Source organism: Mytilus californianus, unplaced genomic scaffold (assembly GCF_021869535.1).
Source record: "Mytilus californianus isolate M0D057914Y unplaced genomic scaffold, xbMytCali1.0.p SCAF_6, whole genome shotgun sequence".
NCBI lineage: Eukaryota > Metazoa > Mollusca > Bivalvia > Mytilida > Mytilidae > Mytilus > Mytilus californianus.
This window is the reverse complement of record NW_026262712.1, coordinates 82,780,690-82,808,201: the sequence shown is the minus strand read 5'-3', so window position 1 is coordinate 82,808,201 and position 27,512 is coordinate 82,780,690. Positions and strand designations below refer to the sequence as shown.

Sequence of the window (27,512 nt, the reverse complement as noted above, 5' to 3'; positions counted from 1 at the left end):
ACAGCACAGTGTATTGCACAACAGCAAGACATCTTTAATTGAATATAAATTCAATTCACATAACAAATTTCAAGTTCTTTGACTACATTTATTCAGAAACCTATAATATGTCAAATATTTAATTACAATCCAAATTCAGACCTGTATCAAGCTTGAATATTGTGTACATTTTTGCCCCAACTGTTCACGGTTGGACCTCTGCAGGCGTATCCAGCTGCGCTCAGCGAAGCAGTTTTTATACGACCGCAAACAAATTTTTGGGATCGTATAATGGTATGATGTCGTCGTTGTCGTCCGAAGACACGTTGGTTTCCGGACAATAACTTTAGTTAAGATGAATAGATCTCTATGAAATTTTTTAAGAAGGTTCAATACCACAAAAGGAAGGTTGGGATTGATTTTGGGGATAATGGTCCTAACGGTTTAGGAATTAGGGGCCCAAAAAGGGCCTAAAACAAGCATTTTTCTAGTTTCAGGATAATAACTTCTGTATAAGTATTTTGATTGCTCTGAAATTGTACCACAATGTTTAATACCACAAGTTGAAGGTTTTTGATTCATTTTAGGGGTGATGGGGCCAACAGTTTAGGTATTAAGGGCCAAAAAGGGGCCAAAAACAAGCATTTTTCTAGTTTCCAGACAATAACTTGTGTGAAAGTGTATGGATCTCTCTGACATTGTACCACAAGGTTCCATATAACAAAGGGAAGGCTGTGATTGAGTTTGGGGTTAATTGCCCCAAACATGTAGGAATTAGGGGCACAAAAAGGGCCAAAAACAAGCATTTTTCTGGTTTCCAGACAATAACTTGTGTGTAAGTGTGTGGATCTCTCCGAAATTGTACTACAATGTTCCATACTACAAAGGAAAGGCTGGGATTGAGTTTTGGGGTTATTTCTCTAAGGGGGGTTTCAAAAAGTTGGGGGGGGGGGATTTTTTTTTCTAATTTTTTTAAGGGATTCATATTTTTTTTTCAAAATTTTTCAAATTTCGAATTTTTGAAAAGTTTCAAGAAGAAATCTTCAATTGCACAGTATTGCACAATAGATTTGTAAGATCTTTGACCACATTTGTTTTGTGTCAGAAACCTATATTATGTAAAAAATTTGATCACAATCCAAATTCAGACAGTATCAAGCTTGAATATTGTGTCCAAATTTGCCCAATCTGTTCAGGGATTTGACCTCTGCGGTCGTATCAGGCTGCGCTCAGCGAAGCATTTTATTTTTTGCTTAATTTGACAAAACTAAACCAAACTTGCTGTTAAAAGCGAATTATTATTTCACTATTTCACTTTCATTAATGGTACAACAAAAATAATCATACTTTATTTTTTTTTATATCTCGTAGCTAATGCCTCTTTAATAATTGTCAGACTGACAATACCACATGGTTTGTTTGTAGAAAAACATACAGTGCATAAAATGTAGACCTGTTGTAAATATCTTTGAATAAAACACAACAAACAGCCACATTCAACAAAAACACAAATAGGATGTTGTACGAAATTAAATTTTAACCCCACTATAAAATCTTCTGTTTTATAGTCCACAGCAGTACTTAGCATTCATTATTATTCATGGGATACCAATTTTAGTGGATTTTGTTAGTGTAGGTGAACCATGAATGTTCAACGAAGTGCAAAATTTTCCAGAGGCTAATAAGACTAAGAAATTCAATTGGAAAATATATTTTTCCTCAATCCACATAAATAAATGTATTTTCAGTCTTTGCAAGGATAATCCGTATATATGCGTTAGAAAAGTGGTCTTCATTAAAAAAAAAACCTGAAATTTGTATGGTATGGTCTTTATCCGTAACAAATATGTGGTAAGGGACAACATCAAAAGATGGATGTCGGATAAAAAACTTGATTCAAATAGTTTGGGGGGGGGGGTAAAAATCGCTGCAAATTTTGTTATCTGACAGTGATTTTCAGATTGAAAAATACGGATTCAAGTTTGGCCCTTACATATGTTTGGACTTTTAAACCAAATGAAATCCATCAACTCGTACCGGAAAGTATTGGGGTGAAATTAATCATAGTATCTATGTCGTTCAAACGCTTTATCGATCGTGAATTTTGAATGATATGAAACCATATACAGATCAACTCAGATTGTTTAGGTCCACATGGTGGCATTCAAAAATAAACTTTAAAATTTCCTTTGAAAGTATGTTAATTATTTAATTATTAAAATGAAAACTGAAATATAAATTCAAATAAAAATTTGAAAGTTTTATAGAATTTTGTGAGATAGTAGGAAAATATGAGTGGTCAAAAGACATTGAATAGAAATTACATAGATCATATCAGTAATCACATTCACTATATTCATTTGGGATTGTGCTTTTCCCTCTTTCCACAGTTGGCACAAATGCACTGCCCTGTCATCACCATACATTTCAATGGACCACTATTTAGTTTAAAGCTATATACGTTATATGAAACAATGAACTGTTTCATATTCATTTGAGAAAAGAAACAAAAACAATCGAAAACCATAAACCCAATATTTACCCATGCAAAAAGTGGGCAGATGAAAAATGCAGAATCCATGCTGACTGTAGTGTTTATAAAATTATAATTTAACAGTGCCTTTTTGATGCATAATAAAAATACACATAACTTTTTTCCAATATTGTTTAAAAGTGATGTCCAAGTCAATATACAGAACAAACATACATTGTTGAGGAAAAACAGGACCCATGATACAAAAAGTATACTCTGAGAGCATATGCCAATATTGGTCAATCAATTTTTATATGACCGCAAAAAAATTTTGCAGTCGTATATTAGTATGACGTTTGCCTCGTCGTCTCGTCGTCGTCCGAAGACACATTGGTTTTCGCACACAATAACTTTAGTTTAAGTGAATGGATCTCTATGAAATTTTACCATAAGGTTTAATACCACAAAAGGAAGGTTGGGATTGATTTTGGGGGTTATGGTACCAACAGTTAAGGAATTAGGGGCAAAAAAAGGGCCCAAATAAGCATTTTTCTAGTTTCCAGACAATAACTTGTGGAACGGTGTATGAATCTCTCTGAAATTATACCACAAGTTTACATACCACAAAGGGATGGTTAGGATTGACTTTGGGGGGTTATGGCTCAAACCGTTTTGGAATTAGGGGCAAAAAAGGGGAAAAAACAAGGGTTTCCTGGTTAATGGACAATTTAAAAGCAGTGTAAGGGAGGTAATCCAAATACATTTAAAGTATTAAAAAAAAATTGGATTACCTCCCATACATTGCTTTTAAATTATGTATAAAGATGGTGTATTGTCTTGAGGTGATTAGCTGTCAATTAATTTTTATACGCCCGTCAAATTTTTGACGGGACGTATTATGGTATACAAACGTCCGGCGTCCGTCCGTCTGTCTGTCTGTCCGTCTGTCTGTCTGTCCGGCGTAAACATGTGGCACCATAACTTGAGAATGACTTATCCAAAACATAGTTGTTTCTTATGATGGTCAAACGATATAATTTTTGGTGAAAATAAGATTAAAACTTTTTGAGTTACAGGACTTAGTAACTAAATCAGGTGTGTGTTTTTTTTCACATGTTGCACCGTATCTCAAAAACAATTTATGATTATTGCTTAAAACTTTAAACACTTCTTAGTTATATTAATCTTAAGATCTGTTTACTTTTTGGTGATGATTCAAAATTTTATTTTAGAGATATTGAGTATTTTGGTTAAAAAAGGGGGAGGGGTTTTTCACATGTCGTGCCATATCTCAAAAACAGTTTATGATTATTGCTTAAAACTTTACACACTTCTTAGTTATATTAACCTTAAGATCTGTATACTTTTTGGTGATGATTCAAAATTTTATTTTTGAGTTATTGAGTATTTTGTAAAAAAAGGGGGAGGGGTTTTTCACATGTTGCGCCGTATCTCAAAAACGATTTATGATTATTGCTTAAAATTTTACACACTTCTTAGTTATATTAATCTAAAGATCTGTATACTTTTTGGTTTTGATTCAAAATTTTATTTTTGAGATATTGATTTTTTTTTTAAAAGGGGGGGTTTTCACATGTCGCGCCGTATCTCAAAAACGATTTATGATTATTGCTTAAAATTTTACACACTTCTTAGTTATATTAATCTAAAGATCTGTATAATTTTTGGTTTTGATTCAAAATTTTATTTTAGAGATATCCAGTTTTTTGTAAAAAAAAAGGTGGTTTTCGCATGTCACGCCGTATGTCAGAAACTATTTATGCTTATTGCATAAAAATTCACACACAAGACGACGGGCGTATCATGCACTCATGGCACAGCTGTTTATTAGAAGTTACTATTAAAGGAATATTAATTTTAGCCATGATTATGTATGTCATTTTCTATTTTAAGACTTTTATGATGTATTTAAATTGGTAATTATGGTTGCAAACTCCATTGGAAATTTGAATTGAGATTATGACCATATCTTGAGGGAAAGAATTTTTTTTTGGGAAATTTTTTTTTTTTTCATTTCGAATTCAGATTTCAGAAATTAAAAAGAAAATTTCTTCAAATATTTTTTTTTTTTTTGCAAAATAAGGGGGGGGGTCAATACGCAACAGCATGGTGTATTGCACAAAAGCAAAAAATTGAATATAAATTCAAATCATATTACCAATTCTAAGTTCTTTGACTACAGTTATTCTGTGTCAGAAACCTATTATGTGTCAAATATTTAATTACAATCCAAATTCAGACCTGTATCAAGCACGAATATTGTGTCCATTTTTGCCCCAACTGTTCAGGGTTGGACCTCTGAGGTCGTATCCAGCTGCGCTCAGTGAAGCATTTTATTCCCAAATTAAGTTAAGAAGGGGGGGGGGGGGGGGGGTCAGTGAAAAAACTATGTGAATTAAGTTTTTTATCCTACATTGAACTTATGATGTCGTCCCTAATGAGATGTGAAAATTTTATTTTCAGGCCTCCGGATTTGAATGGGCAGATGATCTCATTTCATCAGTAGAAGTTGAGGATAGACCAACAAGTAGGAATTCAGTGCTAGAAACATCAGTCGTTAATAACAATCAGCAGTCTGTCCAGTATGGCCATTCTTCTGGACAGTTGTCTAGTCAGCCCGGTACTGTCAATTTACAGTTTGTCCAAAGTAATACAACACAGACGGTACAACAAGCTACTGTCCAGCAACAACCTGCTCAACTGCTGCCAAATATTACCAACTTAAGTCAGGGGTAGGTACAACAATTACACCTGCCTCCAAATATTTTCACTTTATTAGTAACATGGGAGGATTTTTATATTGACAAAAAGTCAAAATTACTGACTAGTCGCTCATAGAATACAGGTAGACACCATATTGGATAAACACGTCTGAAAAGCCTTCTTAACCTAAAGTTCCACCAAATATCAGATTTAAGAATAAGGTGCGATCTACCCACTCAATTGCTGCTAGATTTGATCACTAAAGCTTTAGTAAAAGGTGGGTTGTTGGTTTACAGTTGCAAGAAATAAGATTCTTAACTGCTTCTAAATAATATCCAATTTTATCAAGAAAAAAGAAGCAACAATCATCAAAATGTTCAATTACTGATCTAACCGTCCTGACACAACATAGATGATCAGTTGTTAAAGGTTGAACAGCCACCATTTGATAAAAAAATTGATACATGATACTAATGAAACCACAAAAATAATTGTGAACATGTTACATGCTACAGATGTTGATACTTCATAGAATTTGTATTCTATAAATAGTTAGTTAATAATCTACTTACATTTTAACCACACACTACTCATTGAGTAGCCCCTTGAACATTTTTAAACAATTTTTTTTCAGCAATTTTTTTTTAAGAACAGTCATTTAGTAGCTACTAAAATGAACTATGTCCCAAATATTCAGCCGAATAGGAACTGTCTTCTACATGGAGAAATCTTCTATCAGTTAGTTTAAGTGACTATAAAGTTTGGGGAAAATATAATCATTAGAAGATATATATCTATCAAACATCATAGATAGGCACTGTTTTGATTATTCAAAGCAGTACATTGTATTGAGAAATAGAATCAGATTTGCAGTATATTTAGTTAATTTCCTAATGCTTGTAGAGTAAGACCTTGGTTGGCTTGCTTGCTTTGTTTGTATAAATGTTTGCTCAAGCATTGTAATTAAGATTGATATCTTCAAACAATATAAATAGGCAGAGTTAAACCTGTATACATTATATTTAGATTAATAACCTCCAGGATAGCATTTAATCAAATTTAAGTTATACAGGTTTAACTGGGCCTATTTATATTGTTTGCAGATGTCAATCTTGATAACAATGCTTGAGTAAACATTTATACAAACAAAGCAAGCAAGCCAAACAAAGTCTCAATCTACAAGCATTAGGAAATTAGCTCTAATGCTACTCAAACATAAAATTCTCTTTTTTTAAATTGTGCATATTGTATACACCAGTTTAAGTTATTAACATTTTGGTAATAAAACGAGAACAAGTAAATACAAGAACTGGTACTTATGGCTTTTCTAGAATTTCATTTTTCCACAGTTACATCACTGATCAAATTTTATGAATATTTACATACAATTATTTTTATTTATATACTTTCAGTGGTCAGCTGTTTCAGGGAGTAAATGGACAGTTATTTCTCAAGACATTACCAAATGGACAGTTCCAGTTGGCCGCCCAACCTCAAATCCAGCAGATACAGCAACATCCTCAACAATCCTCTAGTCCAATTCCAATCCAGCCTCATCCTCAAGGATCTCCTCACATCCATCAGACACCAAACCAAAGTCCCATACCTATCAGTTCACCTCATGTTGGTTCTTCATCGTCATCAGCCTCACCTCATGCGAGTCGATCTCTTACTCCACTACAGCAGCAACGGCAATATCAAAATGTTAACATGCTTCAGATTCCAGGTTCGCAATCACAGCAGCAGATCATTAGAAATCTACCAATCAGTAGTCAGATCTCAAACATTAGTAACTTTCAGACTCAACAAATTATCCAATCACAAGGCCATATATTATCGAATCAAGGTCAGGTGCTACAAAGTCATGGACATACTCAAGTACCCAATCAAGGACAAAACTATGTAAATACACAAAATACTGTTATACAAAATCCAAATGTTGTCAATGTCAATGTAGCACATGTTTTGTGTTCAAGTCAGTTTCAAGGTCAACAAGGGCAGATTCAAGGGACTTTAATCCAGACTGCTGATGGAAAGCATATCATTATTCCAAGTTCTCAAATGCCTTCTAATAACCAATTTCAGATTCAGAATGTTAATCAAATGCTTCAGCCACAGATTATTCCTACTTCAAGTGCCACTGGAACGACCCCTTTAGTACAAGGAGGCCAGGTAGTGGAAACTAATGCTGCAGCATTAGGAGGACTAGGTTACATAAGAATTGCAACGCCTACAAGCTCTAGTCAAGAGACGAAAGTTCAGCAACAAACAGCAACACATTTCTTAGGTTTAAATCAACAGGGTCAGCAGATATTGATTCAAAGAACTCCAACACCTACACCTGGCCAGAATATTGTATTACGGCAAGTCACACCACCAAATGTTCTGCAATTACCCCAGCAACAAACACTTGCTTCAAATCAAGTCTTACCTCAGACTACACAAGCTACTCAACAAATTCTCCTACCACAGGTTCAGAAAATTATGACGGGTTCTCAAGGTCAGCCACAGGTCAAACTTGTTGCCGCTAACAATCATCTACAGTCTAACAATTTACCGATGACAATTAACATTGGAGGTCAGAATGTCATACTTCCATCAAATATCCAACAGCTCATTCAACAAAACCAATTAAATCAGCTTCAAAAGCAGGCAAGTTCTAATGAAAATCTGCATCAGAACAAATCAACTATCTCTGGCATGGTTATGGCAACGTCAACATCGACAAGTAACTTGATATCCAGTGGGCATAATTCAGCACAGTTATTAAACACTTCTATGGTGAACAATCAGGCATCTAGTTCAAGCCAGGTGCCCCAGGGACAAAGCATAACATCACAAGTTCCAACATTTCTTTTACCAACTGTGAGTGCTAGCACAGCAAACATGACTCCAGTGACAACAACAGTATCACAAACTAAACAAATGGTCTCACAAATCAATATTAGTAGTAGTCCAAAAATGTACCAGACTATACCTTCAGTAGCAAGTAGTACTACATCCACTGTCACCACGGGTAAACCATTCTTATCAGCTGTCAATAATGCTCCAAAGCTACCTATGACAACAATTCAGTTGACACCTCAAGCACAGCAACAGATTAATGCTATTCAAAAGGAAATTCGTAAACTGCAATCACTGAAGGACCCTACAGATCAACAAACGCAGCAGTTACTGCGATTTAGTGAAGCTCTGAAACAAATTATAGCCAAAGGTCATATCAAAATACAACCAGCTCAAGGACAACTGCAGTTACAGCAAGTTACAAGCAATCAGACATCTAATGCCACTCCCATGTTTATTGGTCAACCTGCTGTGTCAGTTCCACAGCTTGGTCATGTCCTTGCCCATCACCAGTCCACAATTCAGTCAGCATCTAGTCCATTGGTAAATCAAAGTCTTGCTGCAGGAGCTGTGCAATCTCAAGTTAGTGGTGGACTACCAGGTAAATATACTATTTGAAAAATAATTTGTTTATACCCAGTAGGGATAATTGGTTTTAATTACTGTGGATTCATTGTTATTCGTGGAATGTTAATTTTCTTGGATTTTGTTGTTATAGGTGATCCATGAATTTAAGTATTCAACAAAATATACATTTTCTTTCAGCTTGCATACAGGATTTGACAAAACCATGAAAATCAGATATCTACGAAAATATAATTTTTCCTGAATCCACGAGAATAAATACCAGCGAAAATAAATGAATCCACAGTACATTGCATCAACATTGATTTACACAGATTATATGTTAATTTGACTACACAAGCTTGTTGATTAGACTGAATAAAACTTGATTTATAAAAAGAAGATTGGAACGTCAGTTTCAGTAATATTTATGCTTCTTGCTGTCCAATTTACTTAGGGAAAAAATTTAATTTATTATGCATTCATTAAAGATTAGAAAACATGTGTATTATGTATTGAAAAGAACCTCTTAGAAATTTTAAAACAATAATTTGTAGTTGGAATTTCAACAGAATGTACAAAATTCACCAACTTAAATCATGATGAGAAATAATTACAAAATATTTTATGATATCAAAGTGGATCAATCTGTATGATTATGAAAACTATAGGTCAAGTGCACATATTTGCAAACAACAAAACTGTTATATTCATCATAATTCAGTTTTCAAAGGCTTTGAGGTGGGGACCATTGTTTTTACATAGTTACTTGCTTTAAATCTTCATATTGTGACTCGATATAAAATCATATTTACATTATCAAAATGCAGAAAACTTGACAATTGGTATTTATAATGCATTCCTTTCTATAACAGTATTCATAACTATTTTGGTAACAAGGCACTCAGTTTTAAAAACAAGATAAAATTCAAGTCTGAAAGATGTATATGCAATGCAAAAGAAAATGATAAAGGCAATGCAGTTTTGAATAAACTACCAATTATAGATTTTATCTTGTTTACATTTTATCAAAATTGAATAACATAAATCTTTTTTTCTTTCAGCACAAGGTCTAGTCACCAGTGATAATTCATTTACATCAATGTGCACTACAAAATCTGTTCAGTCTCAGTCTGGATCTATTATGTCTATTTCACCTACTGGGAACAAGTCCCATCAGCAGCCAGTTCAACCCTCTAATGTTACTATACTAGGTCAAAGTCCGGCAGGAATGTTGTTACAACAAGGACAGTCTAGTGTTCTTAAGATGGCAATTCAGACCAACTCTAATGTCACACCAACTGTTGGAGAAAATAGCACTGTGTCCACTCCTGTGAAAATGGGGACTATAGTAGTACCGGGGAAAGTCCCGATTAATCCTAATCCACAAGTTGCTGTACCAACACAAATTAAGGTAGACACTTATTTGAATGATTGGTGAAGTCTCTTTTTGGCAAAAAAAAAAATAATTTACATTAGTAACTTTTGTGTTAACTTCATTGATTATCATAGAACTCTTATCTACTGCTTAAAATTTTTGTATTGATATTATAAATTTCAAAAATATTTTGCCTGCACAGAAATGTAATGTTTTAGGTGGGGGAAAAATACCTAGCATTTGTGAGGAAGATTTGAATGCAGCAATCCTTGGAATTAAAAAAAGAAGATTGAAATGAGAGGATATTATTTGTGTTATTGGCAGTATAAAATTTGTATTTTACAGCATATATGCTTCATTGTGTGCTAAAAACAATGCCATTTAGTTTGCATGGTTGCTAGGTGACAAAAAAAATAATGTTACCTTTGCTTACTACCAATTAAAAGAGTTACAATCATGACCATAGTTATTATGGGACAGTTGAAATAGTATGAGTAAAAAAGCCTATTTATAAATATAAATAAGAAAACTGAGCTTTTATACCTAAAGAGTTATGACTGTAACTTGTGTGAATTTTTTTTATGGCAAATGATGGTTGTTTACACTCATGGAATATCAGGAAACAGCAAAAAATATGAAACTCTGACCTTTTTTTTCTGAAAAAAAAAACTATTCCATAAAAACTAGTTTAACCCAAATATGTGTTGGTGTCCCAGGCAGGAAACTTATCATAGGTTGTATTTTTTATATCTTTTATAATGTTTTTGTCTAGGAATAGATTTTGATTGGAATTCTTTGGTAGTCTTTGGTGACATTTATTAGAGATTGACACATGGTGTAGACAATTTTCTGTTGTATAAAACCATATGGTAACCTAGATATCTATTTTACTTCTATTGGGGAATTTTGCTTTTAATTTATGGTTAGGTGGTTGTCTAAATTGTGTATACTCCATATCTCCTTTTATTCTCATTAAAATTTTAAACTGTATTTTTAGATTGCCAGCCATATCTTGACCTTGAACTTGACGCCAGATCAGAAGGATAAAGTTCAAAAGATGTTGTCAACAATGCCTCAAGAACAACAACAACAACAGATGGCTTTGTTCCTAAAGCTTCAACAACAACAGAAAATGAATGCTCAGGTTCAAGCACAGATACAACATCAGAAAAAGCTCCAACAAAATGTACAAGGCACTTCAAATATACAGAATCAGCTACCTGCAACTATACAACCTGTAAGAGTCTTTATCACACTTGATTTATATTTGAAAATGATTAAATGAATGTTACAGAAAAAACATATTTTAATTTGTGGAAAACGCTTGGAGAAAAAGTTAAAATACACGAAATTGTCCATGAGTCAAACTCCAATATGTCATAAGTCAATGAGACCCAATCTAATTTGACTTACCATGGATTCATTTAAGTGGATTTTGGAAAAATTGTATTTTTTCGTGGATATTTGATTAAGTGGTTTTGCCAAAGTCTGCATACAAGCATATAGAAAATTTGTTCTTCGTTGAACATCTAAATTTGTGGTTGCATCGAGTGAACCAACACCTTCTAACGGTACAGGCTGGTAGAGAGTAATCAGGATGGATACCCAGAGGTATGCTGCGGTTGTCTTGAAACCTCAGGAAAATAATGCTACACAAAGACAACAACATCGTAGATTACTGCAAGGAAAATATTTACTATGGTCTACATGTTTCGCCACTTACGGTGGCGTCTTCAGGACAATTTAAACATAGAAAACAAATACTGAAGTACATAAAATGCATGTAGACCATAATAAATATTTTCCTTGCAGTAATCTACGATGTTGTTGTCTTTATGTAGCATTATTCATCTAAATTTATGGTTAGAATTGTTTACCCTTACCCAAGAAATCAACAAAAATTGGTATCCCACGAATAAAAATGAATTCCCAGTATATAATGTTTGATTCATCTTAGTTTTTGCCTTGCAGCATGTTTTCATGTTTCAACATTGTACCTTTTATTGTCAACCTTGTATGTTTTTATTGAACTGTGTTTTATATAACAGTCCATCTGCATTGATGATATTAAAAGATACATTTTGTTTCTTGAAAATAAGAACAAGCTAATTTTGTTTTATAATGATATTATAAAAATGGTATCCTGTTGAATTATCTCTAGATATGACATTGGACATAGTAGAATAGTACATAAATATAATTGGAAAAAAAGGACAAAAATCCAAGCATATACTTGGCAATTGTAAATATGTAGGTAGAGAATCTTTGTTATTGTTGGTCTCTGTTTGATTTATTGACAGCTTGTTCATATAGCTCTTCAACTGTTTCGGTTCTTATACATCCTTGGCTTGCAAATATTCGGCTTTGAGCATTTCTGATGAAGCTAAATCCAGAAAAGTGCTTCGTAAGCATGAAATTTATAATGTGTTGTTTTCATTTTTTGACTCCATGTTGTTAAGTGCTATATCCTTCATCTATTCATAATACATATCAACTTTAACATATAAACTAGATGGAAAGAATTCAGAACAATATATTTTTATGTAAGTTAAAAGGTTATACGATGTGATTTTATTTCAGACAATTGTTCCAAGTACAACAGCAAGTACTATACTGCTTGAACATCCTGGGACATCACCATCTAAACCAAATATAGTACATAGAGTGTCTGTAGCTGCCATCCCAAAACATCAATTGTAAGTACCCTACAAGACAAATCTTGAAAAGGAAACTTGTCATAAAAAAATGAATTTGAGGAGATATGATTCCGCAAAAGTCAACCTAGCAAAATAAATATGACAAGAAGAGAATAGAAAACACACATTTAGCTGTTCCAGACCATATGAGTATTTGGACCGTATGCCTATGGTCTGGATCGTATACGTACTTTTCCAAAATATGCATACAGTTGGACTGTACACGTACGGTCTGCCTAATTTAAGAAGTTTGGCAAGTTTATTAGTTACAAATATATACTACAGATCAACATAACTGAAATCTCGAATTAATATAAAAAGTTCAATTGTAATTGAAATAAAAACTTAAAATTTTAACTATTTAAAAAAGTCACGTTAATTTAATCTGTTAATCTCCTGTATTTAGCATGTCAGTAATACATGAAATTGAAGTTATCGGAAGTAAACATAATGTGGGAAGAAAAGTTTTTAGAATATTTAGGAACTTAACATTAAAAACCTTCAAACCAGCTGTTTACTTGTGAGAAGACTGATAGAATTAGAAATGTTTTGATAAATGGGAAAAGTGGTTCAGCGCGATTCCGACAAAATGTTAAGGAAAAGATATTCTAATTGAAATAAAAATTTAATATTTTTAACTATTTAAAAAAGTCACGTTAATTTAATCTGTTAACCTACCTGAAAACCAGAGACATACGATGTTACAGACTACAGACCTACACAGGATGAACTCATGGCAGTTGATGATTTTATGATACTGAATGACATTATAGCTGACCCTCCTGATGACAGAAACTGTACCATGAAAACGGACAACGGACAAATGACGACTCACGACAGAATACGAAAGATACTGGACAGAAATTATAAAAAATCAGTTAAAAATACAATGAGAAAATATAATAAAAAAAGTGTCGAAAACTAATGCAAAGATTGAAAAGGTAGCTTTGTTACTGTATTAAAGAATACCAGTTGTTGATAGGGCATCAGGGGATCTTCCCGATTATTATGTAGGGTTGATGATATAATTGGTAAAGATCCAAGTTTGTACAAACTATCATGTGAATTTGGCATATTAAAACTATCATGTGAATTTAGCATATTAAACTCTTGTTATGATATGGGTGATATAGAATTTTTGACATGCAAAATTGAAACTGCACATTGGAAAACAGAAGGAATTTCATTGCATGCTGCCGCAAAACAAGCAATCTTTTCTCTTGCTAGCAAGAGATGTAAATGCAAAGGAACATGCACGAACAAAACATGTAAATGTAAAGTATCTGACATTCCTCGTGGCAGCAAGTGTCACCCTGGGCGAGAGTATCAAAATAGGATTCAGATCAGTCTGCGACGTTAAGCGGTAGCCAGAAGTCCCTGTCTAGTAAAAATCTCATCAGACTTGTGCAGAAGCACTGGTGATCGCCCGATCGATCTAGTGAACATCTGAAATCGTTTGCGAAATTGTAGCCGGTATTTTATTGAATATATGAGAACAAGTTACAAATTTGTCACCGACCTTGTTTTCATCCGTTTACTGGTATCCCTATTTTATCATATATGGGTTTTGTTACTTCTAAACAAAGGGAACCAGTCGTCAATGCGATATACCTAACTACCAACGAAATCGAGAACGAGGCTAGACCATGTGCTTGCAATAAACACAATCTATAGATACCACTCAATGTAAACAAACAATCAAGGATTCGATCTCATTCAATGCCGAAATAGAAACGGAGCTATCACAGGTAAAACATTGAAAAGTTGAAAAGGCCTTCACAAATACTCGGAGAAGTTTCAAGTTGACAAAAGCTATGCAGAAAAAGTTCTAGGCATTTTTAAATAACATTAAAGAAAGTGGCAATGAAAGAGGGTGTGGATGGGAGGTTTACAGAATAGAGAATAATAGGCAAAAAACAAAAAGAATATTTTTTAGAAAAAAATAAAGAATGGAGAAAAATAGTATAAAAAATAAAAGAATACAGAAATGAAGGACCCCCATCCAGACCCTAATGAAGTGCCAGAGATATAATATAATTTAAGATTATAAAAAATATGAAAGAATATGAGGAATAAACAGGTTGGGGACACCCTCCAATTAGGGAATTTTTTCCAAAATAAGTAACAATCCCTCAGCTGAGTAATAGTTAACTAGTGCTAAAAATGTGGATTTTTTAGCCGAGTCTTTTTACTTTTAATGGTACAAGTTTATCATGTTTATAGAAAAAGGATTTTTTTTGGCAAAAGAACTATATTTATTTTTTATTGGAGGAAAGGAGAATTTTTCATCTGACCTGGAGAAAAAAACAACATTTTTTAATAAGTTATATTCACTCCCAGATACAAAAATGTAACCTCAGAATGCAGGATTTTACGTCTAATTTTCCAAAATTTTCTTGGCGGGGGTCATGCCCCCAAATCCTCCTAGCACCGGTGACACAAATTATTTTAGGTCTAGTACACATCACTTTTGGGCTAAAAAATTTTTTATTCCACTAGCTGTATGGGCAAGTGCTTCAAAATGTTTTTGGCACAGACTGTCAGATAGACAATAAAATAAATATTTAATTTCAATTGATTGAATGTTCACTTATTCACTTTATTCATCTAATTGTAATAATATTAATTTGTAAAACTCAGTTAAAGATTTTGATAAATGTTTGTCTAAAATTAACCCATATGGTCCAAATACATGTATGGTCTAGACCGTATGAGTATGACCGTACGTGTATGGTTGAACAGTATGAGTATACGCATACCGTCCAAATACTCATATGATCTGAAAAATAGCCACCAACCATGAAGAATGAAAACAACTATAAATAAATTTTAGCAGATTACATTACAATTAATGAAAAGGGTGTAATTTGATTATGAAAGGCAGAGATAATTAATTTCAAATCAGGATTTCTTAGTTTGAAAACGGTATCAGTGAAAAAGTTATTTTTTACCAGAAAATACACAAAGTAATAAAACATTGATTACTTTCAGAATTCATCAACAAATGGGAAAAGATCAAGCTAATGCCATCGTCACAGATACCAAAACTCCATTTAGAAATCAACGTGATACATATAGAAGGCTTTTAAGATATCATGTGTTTCAAACAAAAAATCCCCCAGATGATTTAGTGAAGAAAGGTAAATATATATGCAGGTTTTCCAAAAAAAAAAACCATCTATCCAACAAGACAGTTTTTTTTATATCCTGTTTTTATACGCCAGTTTAGGGACGTATTATGGTATACCGTTGTCTGTCCGTCCATCGTCAACATGTCGGACATTAACTCAAAAATGCTTTGACCAATTTGCATAAAACTTTGGTGAATTGTTTATACCTATTGACGTGAGCTCCCTTTCGTTTTTTATAAAATTTAGATTTTATGTTTCCGAGTTATGGGATTTTATTCATTAAAAAAAGGGGGATTTTCCAGTTTTCGGACAATGAGTTAAGAATGCTTTCACCAACTTGCAAGAAATTGTGGTGAATTGTTTATATCTATTGACATGAGCTCCCTTTTGATTTTTATAAATTTTAGATTATACGTTTCCAAGTTACAGGGTTTTATTCATAAAAAAAGGGGGGATTTTCCAGATTTCGGACAAAAACTCAAAAATGCTTTCATCAATTCTTATGAAACTTTGGTGAATTGTTTGTATGTATTGATGTAAGCTCCCTTTATAATTTTATAAATTTTACATTTTACATTTCTGAGTTATGGGGTTTTATTCATTAAAAAAAGGGGTGATTTTCCAGTTTTCGGACAATAACTCAAAAATGCTGTCACCAATTCTCATGAAACTTTGGTGAATTGCTTATATCTATTGATGTAAGCTCCCTTTTTATTTTCATAAAATTCTTATATAACATTGAGAATTAATTGAACTTTATTTGTTTATAGTCTGACAACAGATTTACTAAGTATTGCACAACAGCAAGAAATCTTTAATTGAACATAAATTTAATTCATATAACAAATTTCAAGTTGTTTGAATACATTTATTCAGAAACCTATAATATGTCAAATATTTAATTACAATCCAAATTCAGACCTGAATCAAGCTTGAATATTGCGTCCATTTTTGCCCCAGCTGTTCAGGGTTGGACCTCTGCGGGCGTATCTAGCTGCGCTCAGCGAAGTAGTTTATTAATCTCTTTAGACTTTGTTACTAACGGTAACCACTGTGGAATCAAGGGCAATGAATTTGGTTGCAACACATCAAAATGATTACTTTGTATTTTTTATATGGATTCTCTGAACTGACTTTTTTCACGTTTGAAAACCCTAAAAAAATATATATCTGATTCAGTCTATATTTCAAAAGTACTTTTATTGTTATCATTAATTTATACAATTTACATACACATTTTACAACATATATTTTCATAAAACATTCTGTATGGTATTAAATCTGTGTCTAATACTATAAAACAAATTTTACTTGTAAGTAAGAGGAATCAATCATAAAAGTTTCAGTTGTAACTCTTAATTTGTCAAAATAGGGGATTTAATTATGTGATGGATATTTAGTTCCTACATCTTGACCATTCATTTCAAGTAGGACATAGTTGAACCAGTTGTGACTGAAAGTTGTTTGTTTATTCCTTTTCTCTGAATGTTTGTCATTCATTGTATGTTGACTTAAAGACATGATTTATTTTACAAGATGATGAAATGTTTGACGATTTATCAGAAGGCCTTGTTCGTAAGAAGGATTGGATGTTTGAAAAATATCGCAGTTTAATTCTCGAAGAAAGTATGGTAAGTATGTTTTAAAGAATTGAGGAACTTATTTAAAACATAAAGATTTATTGAAACAGGAACATTTAGTTTGGAATTATAACCAGACTGTAAAATGTGTAATACTTAAAACACCACTGTCTCAAAGTTGATTAAATTCATATTGCCAGTTTAAAATTTCTTTCGAACCAATGGGTTGAAATGAATTTGTTTTTTTTTTAAATAAAAATAAGGAGATGTGGTATGATTGCCAATGAGACAACTATCATAATAACAATAATAGGTCACTGTACAGCCTTTAACAATGAGAAAAACCAATACTGTATAGTCGGCTATGAAAAGGCCCAGACATGAAAAATGTTATAACTATTAAACTAACTGCCTAATATAGAACAATACAATTTACAAAAAACAGATATGACAGACATGAACCCAGGACAACCACTGAACTACAGGCTCCTGACTTGGGACAGGCACATAAAGAATGTGGTGGGATTGAACATGTTTGTGAGTTCTCCCCCCCCCCCCCTTAACCTAGGACAGGGGTGTTACAGCACAACATAAGAATAAACTGTGAATGGCTTAACCCTATAGATTGGTATGAAGCACAAAAAACAACTTTAACATAAAAACAATAGACACAAAGCACCTCACAGTTACTAAAAGCAAAGCATGCAAAGCCAATTACTACTGATTATAATAAATCTTGTTCTCCAAAACTATAATAAGTCATGTTCTCCAAAACTAAAAGTATGAATCGGTACACATCCAAGGGATTTAGTGTAAAGATGCATTAACAGTCTTGAGAAATGAAGAAGTTTCCACGTGCCAAAGTATAAGAAAACAGTATCAATAGAATGTAGGACTATGAGTACTCATAACTATATATATAGAATATATCTTTAGTTATGTTTTAATTTTTCAAAAACAAAATCAATGTTAAACATAGATTATAATCAAAATTTTAACATGTCACCTGTTAAGGTCTATCGGAAATAAACAAATATGGAACAGATAGTTTGATTTACTAAGATGTGCATTTGACTTGTGGTTAGTAAAATTTGCTTCTTTTTTCAGAGGGAAAAACAGACAGCTGAAATAATGATGATTCAAAAAATGTTAAATGAGGATCTCAAAGAAACACTTGAGGAAGAAAAAAGGGTTATCAAAAGAAATCCAGGTAAAAAACTGAAAAATTGATTCATTCTACTGTATTAACTTGTGTATCAGATCCACAATGTTTTACACACATTACTTACAATTAGATAATTTTCTTTTAACATGTATTTAAAGAGGCTAACTTGAAGTTAGTTCACATGCATAATAGATACTAGGGCATTTTTATTTGGCAGATTGAAAATATCTTTTGAGGTTCTTTGTCCTATAAATATTTCAATACACATTAATATTAATAGTATTGTAGGGATGACTTACTGTGACATGAAGAATATTCTCACCCAATACAAGGCATCAACATCAACATGGGTAGAAAGAAAGCTTCAAAAAGAGAAATAGAAACACCAAAAAGCAGAAGCAAGCATTACACACACAATAAGTCTTTTTAATGTTTGATTGACGATGCAATACGGTCAGTTACACAAACTCAGTAATAGCATATAATGGCCCAAAAGTAAGCTTAAATTATATGAGAATTGTAATAAAAAAATTCACAAGTGTTTAAAACATCTAGAGCAGTAGTGTTTGTTATATTGCAGATGAATTTGATCCAATGCCAAGAAAATATTTGAAATTAGAGCCTCACACAGATGAAGCCACTGATATCAAATTTGATCCAAACAGCATTCAAATCAAATGTGAAAAGGTCCAAGTTCCTTCTCCTTCTACTCCTTTGATTAAGAAGGAAAGTTTTGAAAGTGACAATTCCAGGCCTTCAACTCCAAAATTCAAACTGGTCATCAAATCAAGTGGTCAAGGGTACTCTAGTTCTATAACGGAGGAAGATTGTGAGCAGACTAATGTCTTAGAATCAAGTGACACCAAAGATATAAATTTTATGAGTGGTATTCAAGTGAAGGAGGAACAAATAGATATAGATAGTGATGAAGTGCCATTGGATAGGACACTTGAACCATTTGAATCTTATTCACAAGACAGAAACAATGAATCCCACGTTCTTTCTGATGATCTCATTGATGATGGTGCTGATAGTGATTCTGACATCACTGTTGTTAGTGATGATGACAATAAGACAAATGATGCTATTGTGATAGACGATGATGATGATCAGGAGGAGGAGGAGGATGGTGATAATGAGGAGGAGGATGAGGATGAAGATAACAGTGAAAATTCTAAGGTAGATAATTTTGATGAAACTATTTCTCGAAAATCTTCCGTTGAACCGGTCATCAAGCATGAAGACATATCAAATGACTTCAATGACTTTTTCTCAAACAAGTATCAGTCAGGATCGTCAGAGTTGTCATACTACACACGGACTACACAACAAAATCCCTTAACGGCAGATAACATAATATCTAGTTTAGCATCAGTAGATCAAATCTCAAATGATGTATCATACTCTCAAAATTCAGATGCTCATTCAACTCAAAATTCAGATGCTCATTCGACACAAACAATTCCATACAGTGAGGACGGAAACTCAATAAAAGACGAGGACTTAAGCAATGATGTAGATTACAACAAGTCTGCGTCATCATTTGCACATTATGAACCCATCTCATCACCTGAAGCTGACCAAAGTGAATCATTTTCTAACTACTTACCTCATTACGATTCATCATCATTTAATTTAGGTGGTATTAGGGATCAAAATTTAAGTTATGGTTTATCAGACCCAACGAGGGAAGGCTCATCAAATAATCATGTGACTGGAAATTCATCATGGGAAGAAGAGATGGAGGAAGAATCAGAAAATGCTGACAAAATTAAGGCAGAGATGGAAAGTGCAATAAATTCTATACTTAGTCTTAATTAATTGTGAAGATTTTTTTTTTTATTTTTAAAGGTTGTGTTTCTTGCAGAAAATTTTGTACATAATTTAATTTATTACAAAAACTTGCATGTATATTATGTTTTTTTACTTTATTGTGCACTTCTGTAAAACATAACAAAAAAAATCAAACTTAAAGACCGCTAAGCATCTAAGTATTCTCGAAAAGTGGTACTGTACTAAAAATATAGATAAATTTATGTATTGTATGTTTAACTATCTCCAAATTGTAAATAGTATCCCCTTTAATGGCATAAAACTGTCTCTGTTTGTTTTAAAATGCAGTTTTCAATTTCCAGTATGTGAAGTTTGTTGTAATCTAATTCATGGTAACATATGACACCATGACAAACATAGATGATGTCACCATACAAGCACATGCTGTTGCATTAAAGATTTTATGTGTCTCATTTTCTTCTAAGTAATTTCTAAACTTAAAAACATCTTTGTATGTATTGATAATGTTTTTCATAACAGATAACTTTTGTGGTCATTCGGCTACACAGTAGTACAATTTCAATGTCATCGGTTAATAAAGATGTTATTGTAACCTGTGGTCAGCTTAGTATACACCTTATCGCTATTTGTCTGCCAATACTGCATATCACAGACTTTCCTGTAAAATATTGACGTTGCAATAGAAAATGTCTGATGTCTGGTAGGAATTGTTGTTTGACGTCAATAGTTTAATTGTCACAAAGTTCCAAATAGCGATAAGGTCTATAAATACCTAACATACAAGCTATCATTTCTTGTCCGTCCAAAAAAAAAGAGATTTTTATTATTTATTACTCATAAAGCCAAGAGCTTTATCTTCTTTTGGCTTAATTTTCAACAATAAATGTTTATTGCAATTGGCCAATATGATAACCAGACTCATTAAAATGTTTTGAAATTTAGATACAGATTTTGCTATTAGACATAAAGTATAGATTGTACTTATCCTTTGAAGTCCTCAAGATCATTTGAAAAATAAATAATGATTTCAGAAACTTTTACAATTATTGTAAAAAAATGATTACTTCATCACAAGCCATGACATAATTTTGCTGAAAATAGTTGCCAATTTTGACTTTATATGTAGTGCTAGTGTTTTGTAGAATGTACAGTTATCCTGCTCGTTCTAATCCATTTGATATTTAGCATTCTTTATTCACTTTCTAGTTATTGCGAAAAGGTTGACAGGGCACAATCAGAATTTGTGATTTGTATTTATATGTTGTAATATATTTGCCTCTGTTTTATTCTCTGTAGGTATTTTAATGTAGCCAGATATGTTAATGTACTAGATGAAAGTGTGAAATTTACTTAAAACAACAACTTGACCATTCAAGGGCTTTTAATTTAAAAACATCATACACAGATAAATTGCATAGATATACTTTTTCAAAGAACATTTAAGGAATGACTGTAATATTTTTTCTGTCTATGAAGAAATAACATCAAAAATGTGGTGCACACTGAATAACACGTGTAGCGGGTTATTTAAAAGTGTGCACCACATTTTTGAGGTTATTTCAAATAGACAGAAAAAATATTACAGTCATCCTTATAATTCTAAATGTAATGGTCACATGACAAAATTATGTCTATGAGCTGATAGACCAAAAACATTCAGCCAATCATCAGACATGTTACATCCAAAATTAAATTATTAAAGGAAAAAAAGCTTAGTACATTTTGGTATCATTTATGTGGGGAATACAACAATACATTAGAAAGTTCAAAAATGTATTCTTGGAAATTGAAATAAAAGATCAGTATTTACAAATTTTATATCTCTGAAAATTCTTATTGTCTTGGTGTTAAAGTGCCATTTTTAATTGCAGTATTTTGTAAATTCTTTAAATTGTATTTTAAAAAGAAGAGATGCATATCTATGGTTGTTTATACCAAAAAATTGTGTTTCACAGACGTTATAAAAAATTTTGTAAGTATTTAAAAAGAAATTTAGAGAATGCTGAATCTGAAGTTTTCTTTTCAGTTGAACACATTAAAGTACACTCTGAAACTACCCAAATCCAGTAAGCCCAAGACAAAAGCCTTGGAAGTCAAATACATAAAACATATGTGAGCACTTAAAGTATCCTACACTAAACTTAATTTACTTTTTAAACACGTACAGAAGTGCCCGGAACCTTTTTGTATTATATTTGAAAATTACCAAAGGCCATTAAGTTACAAATGTGAAAAAGAATTGCCAAACTATTGATAATGTAACATAAATTATAATATATGCCAGATTAATTTGTCATTATTTATTTTTTAGATTTATTTTGTAATTTTGTACTGAACGCTGAATGTTCCAAGTAGTCAATATTCATTTGTTAATAATTCACCCATATTTTCATGTTTTTGTAGAGTTATCTACCTTTAGCCATACATATAGGATTGTTTAGATTGGTGCTTTAAAAAGATATTTTGCAATTCTATTCTGCTTAATCCATTCAATTTATTCTTCAAGAATCAGTTATGTTTGCCTTAATATTACTAGATAATTGCATTTTTAACAGAAATGTGAATGTATCATTTTTTGACAAATTAAAATTCATAAACTGCAGCAAGGGAGTCGTGGGATTTGGTTTTATTTTTGGAATTCATTGAAACTTGCAAGATGTCTCCCAAGCAAACCCAATGAATATTTAATGATTTATTTTAGATTATTATACTGTAAAAGAGAATTCTATAACATAACATTGATGGTGTTAAACAGGACCACAAGGATGAATATCCACCTTCAATTTAAATCTCTTCTGATTTACAATTACAGGACCGCTTATTTTCAACATTGGCATTTACAGAAAAATGGAAAGGCATTGTTCAAAACTAAAATTCAAATTTTTTAATAGTAAAAGGGTTTTTTTCTTAAGTAACTGCAGTTTTTATTTCAAAATAGTCTTTTGTATATTGCAGTCTGTTGCTAAAACATGTTTGTTGACTCAATTGCAAAAGGGGTTGGAGGAAGAAAATTGAAATGATTTTGAAATTGTCTTTGAATACCATATTTACAGAATATTTCACACAGAAGGTGATGTGTGTGTTAATTAAGATAGATAAATATTTATCTCATCTTTTGCAAGTAAATGCTGTATGTGTAGAAACACGATCTCTGTATTTCAGTATAGAATGCAACACTGCTATGAATTTTTGTATACTGTGTTGAGACAGAAGTTTTTTTTGCTGGTCAAATTCAAGGAAGAAATTGGGTTTAAAATGTGCTATTTAAATTTATGAAATTTGTAATGATAATGCCATTTTGTAATGAATTGTGCTATGATTTGAAGAAATCCAGTGAAAGATGTACTTACATCCCACCAAAAATCAATTATTGACCAATCAAAACTGCTGTATTTATTGCCATCATGTCATGTGTTGTTATTGTTTATGTCACATTGTGCTGCATATCATGTCAAAATCTGTTGAAGAAACATTTGTATAAAAAACAGGAAATAGATTTTGTCTTGGTTTTTTTGTCTTCACCATTTTACAGATGACTGTTTCTATGGTTCAGGTTTGAACAATTTTCAAAATATTTTTTGCACATTTAATTGCATATTGTAAAAAGCTTGCACAAATTAAATGCTTTGTTACCTGCTGTAAAAGGAAACTTACCTGCATTATCATATTACAACATATCTTATAGATAATGCAGCCATGATTTTTTCTTGTGCACATTTTACAAAAAGACATACATGTCCAAGACATACCCAGATGTCGATAACATTGATATCGATGAACTTATACACTCATAACATAACCAGATGTAGATTTTGATGACAACACCAATGACAAAACCTGATGTCGATATGGACAATGTCGATTCGATATCATCTCGATATCGATGATGACTTAAGATAATGAATAAAAATACTATATATCAAGCTGATTAAGTTACAACCGAATATGAAGATTGATATAGGGATAGATGAAGGCTGAATTGTAATCTTTTTTTTTTTTTAAAGATAATCAAGTGGTCACATCTCCAAATTACTGTATCCTTTAAAAAACAAATTAATGTATTCTTAAAAAAAATATAAATTATTTGGTTGTATAACGTTGACATAGTAATTAAGGTGCTAACTAAGTGAGATATGGTTGCAAACAAAGATCGGAAAAATGCAGATACAGTACAAATATGACTTATTATGTAAAATTCTAATCCATGGGATGTGAACTGGTTCCCATTTAAAATAGAGAAAACATGGTTTATTTATTGGTTGAAATTAGATATTAACTTGATTTGAATCGTTTTGAGTACTCTTAGGTCGGTACTTTGTGATTTTGTCTATATGTTGTTGTTCTTTGTGCCGATATGATAAGTCAAGCCTTTTCCTACTGAATTTTACATTGTGTATTTATGTATTGATGCTACACCACCGTCTTAGATTTAACCCTGCCACATCCTCAATGTGACTGACCCTTCTCAGGAGCTGTTTGATTAAGTGGTTGTTGGTTGCTGTCAGTCATATTTGAATTTTGTTTATCATTTGTACATTAATCAGAATATTTGTTTTCCCATTTGAAATATTTGACATTTTGTCATGCTGGTATTATTGTTAATCTTTGTTGAAGACTGTACAATGATGTATAGTTGTTTATATCCTCATACTCTTTGTGTTTGGTGGTCTGTTGTCTCATTGGAAATCGTACAACATACCCTTATTTTAATGTGTAATTAAGGTACATATACTAAACATATGTGTAATTAAGGTACGTATACTAAACATATATGTAATTAAGGTACGTATACTAAACTTATGTATAATTAGGGTACGTATACTAAACATATATGTAATTAAGGTACGTATACTAAACTTATGTATAATTAGGGTACATATACTAAACTAAACGAAATGAATAGAGAAACAAATTATGAAGAAAATGTTTAAATGTTGATATGGAATTGATATTGTCGACATATTAAACAGACGAACCAGGAGAAACCTAATTGTCTATATAGATAACTGTAGCAGATAGACATTTGGAACATAAATGTATCGATATCGACATCTTAAAACTGACTAACCAGGAGAAACTGAATTGTCTATATAGATAACTGTAGTAGATAGTCATTTGTAACATGATATTTGATATCGTCTCGATTATCTATATACATAGCTGTAAAACAGATAGACTTTAAACAGATGATCCAGGAGAAATTAAATTGTCTATATAGATAACTGTAGTAGATAGTTATTTGGAACATTATGTGTCGATATCGACATCTTTAACAGACAAACCAGGAGAAACCAAATTGTCTATATAGATAACTGTAGCAGATACACATTTGGATCATAATTTGTCGATATCGAAACTTCATCGTGTCTTGGACATGCCTCTAAAAAGAGGGGGCTTAAAAGTTTTCTGGTCTTTGCATCCTTTCATTCCTCCATGCCATATCATGTTAAAGTTTTTGTTTAAGGTAGTTCAACATAAAGTTGTGGTCACATCGACTTGAAACTTGGTACTGGTACACTATGATCTCAACTTTTTTAATGCCATATAGAGGTTTCATCCCTAAATTCCTGGTTTACTGAACATAAAAAAAGTTATAGTTTGTAACCAGTACATTCTCAGGTTTAAAGTTTTTGGTTAATGTGGTTTACCATTAATTAGTGGTCACATCAACTTTAAAATTTATGTGTTACATAAAAAATCTTTATCAAGTAAATCAATTATACATACAATAAGGGTGCTTCAGACTTATAGACTTGTATAAGAAACTACAAGTCACAGCTATGTATATGTAATTCAAACTTCCAAGCTTTATTTTGATTTTCCGTACCCATTGATATGTCTGCAGACCTATAGTATTATTTACTTTTTGATAGCAGAATACATATAATTTTCTTAAAATGTAAAGTTCTTGTCCTTATGTATGAATTATTGACCACTGAACATTAAGCAAGCAATATTCAATACATTTAAATCAACTACTTCAGAATCATTCTCTATAAGCATCAAAGAAAATAAGAAATGCATACTCCGTCACCAAAGCTGAAAGCAGATCAAGTAAAGGCTTGACACCTAGTAGCATTTTCCTGTTTGCAGATAGTTTGAAATTTCTGTCTATTTTCTTGGCTTCTATGAAGGGGAAGTTTTAATATTGGGTCTGCAGCTTGATAATGTTGCATTGTAGCAAGTATGGAATTTTTACATCCACCACTCATTCACTCCCTGTTTATTGATAGTTTGAAATTTACAACACTCATTTTACATGGATCATTTTCGTAAAAGTTTTCTTGGCTTCATTGAAAGAGAATGATCAGATATGCTCCAGTATATATGTTACCTTAATCAATGCAGGCCCAGACCTGGTATTAGTCTTATTATATAAAAGGTTTGTTATGGGGCATAGACAACAAAATATATTAAAATATTTGGTAACAAGTTTTCAATGTGCAGAGCGTTTCTAGACCTGTCATTTAATACCTGATTAAATGATAAATGTATGAGTAATATATTTTAAAAAAAAAATAGTTACAAAACTTTATCTAAGTGAGCTATACTTTTTAATAAATTTTCAGATCAACCACTTATCTACTTTGTAAAATGCATGTTCTTTTCTGTACAAAATTTCATCCACACTTTTCATATACAAATATGCTGCTTTGCTCAGAATAAGCAGCAGTGAACATTTGCTAGCAGCTCAAAGTCTAGCATCTTCTAAATATAGTATTGATAATGCTAAGTTAAGCCAAAGTTTTACTTTTAGGTCAAAAGCAGTTCAAAAATATGTTCGAAACTCTGCTTTTGAGTGTGACATGCTGCCATAAAATGGTATTTTCGTTCATCACAGACCTAGAACATTGTACATCATGTGAATTATACACCATTAATTATTCTACATGGAAGAATTGTCATTTTTATGCCACCGCGGTAGCGGAGAGGGCATTGAGTTTTATCCTAGTCCGTCCATTGCGTACATCCCCAAAATTGGTTTCTGATCTCTAACTTTAGTTTGCCTCAACCAACATATTAAACTTATACACAATGCTTATTACCACAAAACACAGATCAAATTTGAAATTGAGTGGCGCCACTTTTACCACTCATGAGTTGTTGAGTTATGCCCCTTTATAAACATAAAAATTGCTGAATTTTCCGTTTCTGTTTTCTAACTTTAGTTTGCCTCAACCAAA

At 32.2% G+C, this 27,512-nt stretch overlaps 1 protein-coding gene across 1 annotated transcript in view; it reads left to right on the top strand.

Moving 5' to 3' along the window:
• Nucleotides 1-23,824, top strand: part of LOC127705179 (polyhomeotic-proximal chromatin protein-like) — a 44,145-nt gene extending 20,321 nt beyond the window's left edge. The window contains exons 5-13 of the mRNA XM_052209431.1: nucleotides 4,937-5,205; nucleotides 6,589-8,621; nucleotides 9,649-9,998; nucleotides 10,960-11,199; nucleotides 12,543-12,658; nucleotides 15,650-15,798; nucleotides 17,326-17,420; nucleotides 18,477-18,579; nucleotides 19,115-23,824. Coding sequence (XP_052065391.1) covers nucleotides 4,937-5,205; nucleotides 6,589-8,621; nucleotides 9,649-9,998; nucleotides 10,960-11,199; nucleotides 12,543-12,658; nucleotides 15,650-15,798; nucleotides 17,326-17,420; nucleotides 18,477-18,579; nucleotides 19,115-20,355 — 4,596 coding nt within the window. The 3' untranslated portion in view covers nucleotides 20,356-23,824. The remainder of the gene's footprint in view (nucleotides 1-4,936; nucleotides 5,206-6,588; nucleotides 8,622-9,648; nucleotides 9,999-10,959; nucleotides 11,200-12,542; nucleotides 12,659-15,649; nucleotides 15,799-17,325; nucleotides 17,421-18,476; nucleotides 18,580-19,114) is intronic.
• Nucleotides 23,825-27,512: the final 3,688 nt, after the last annotated feature.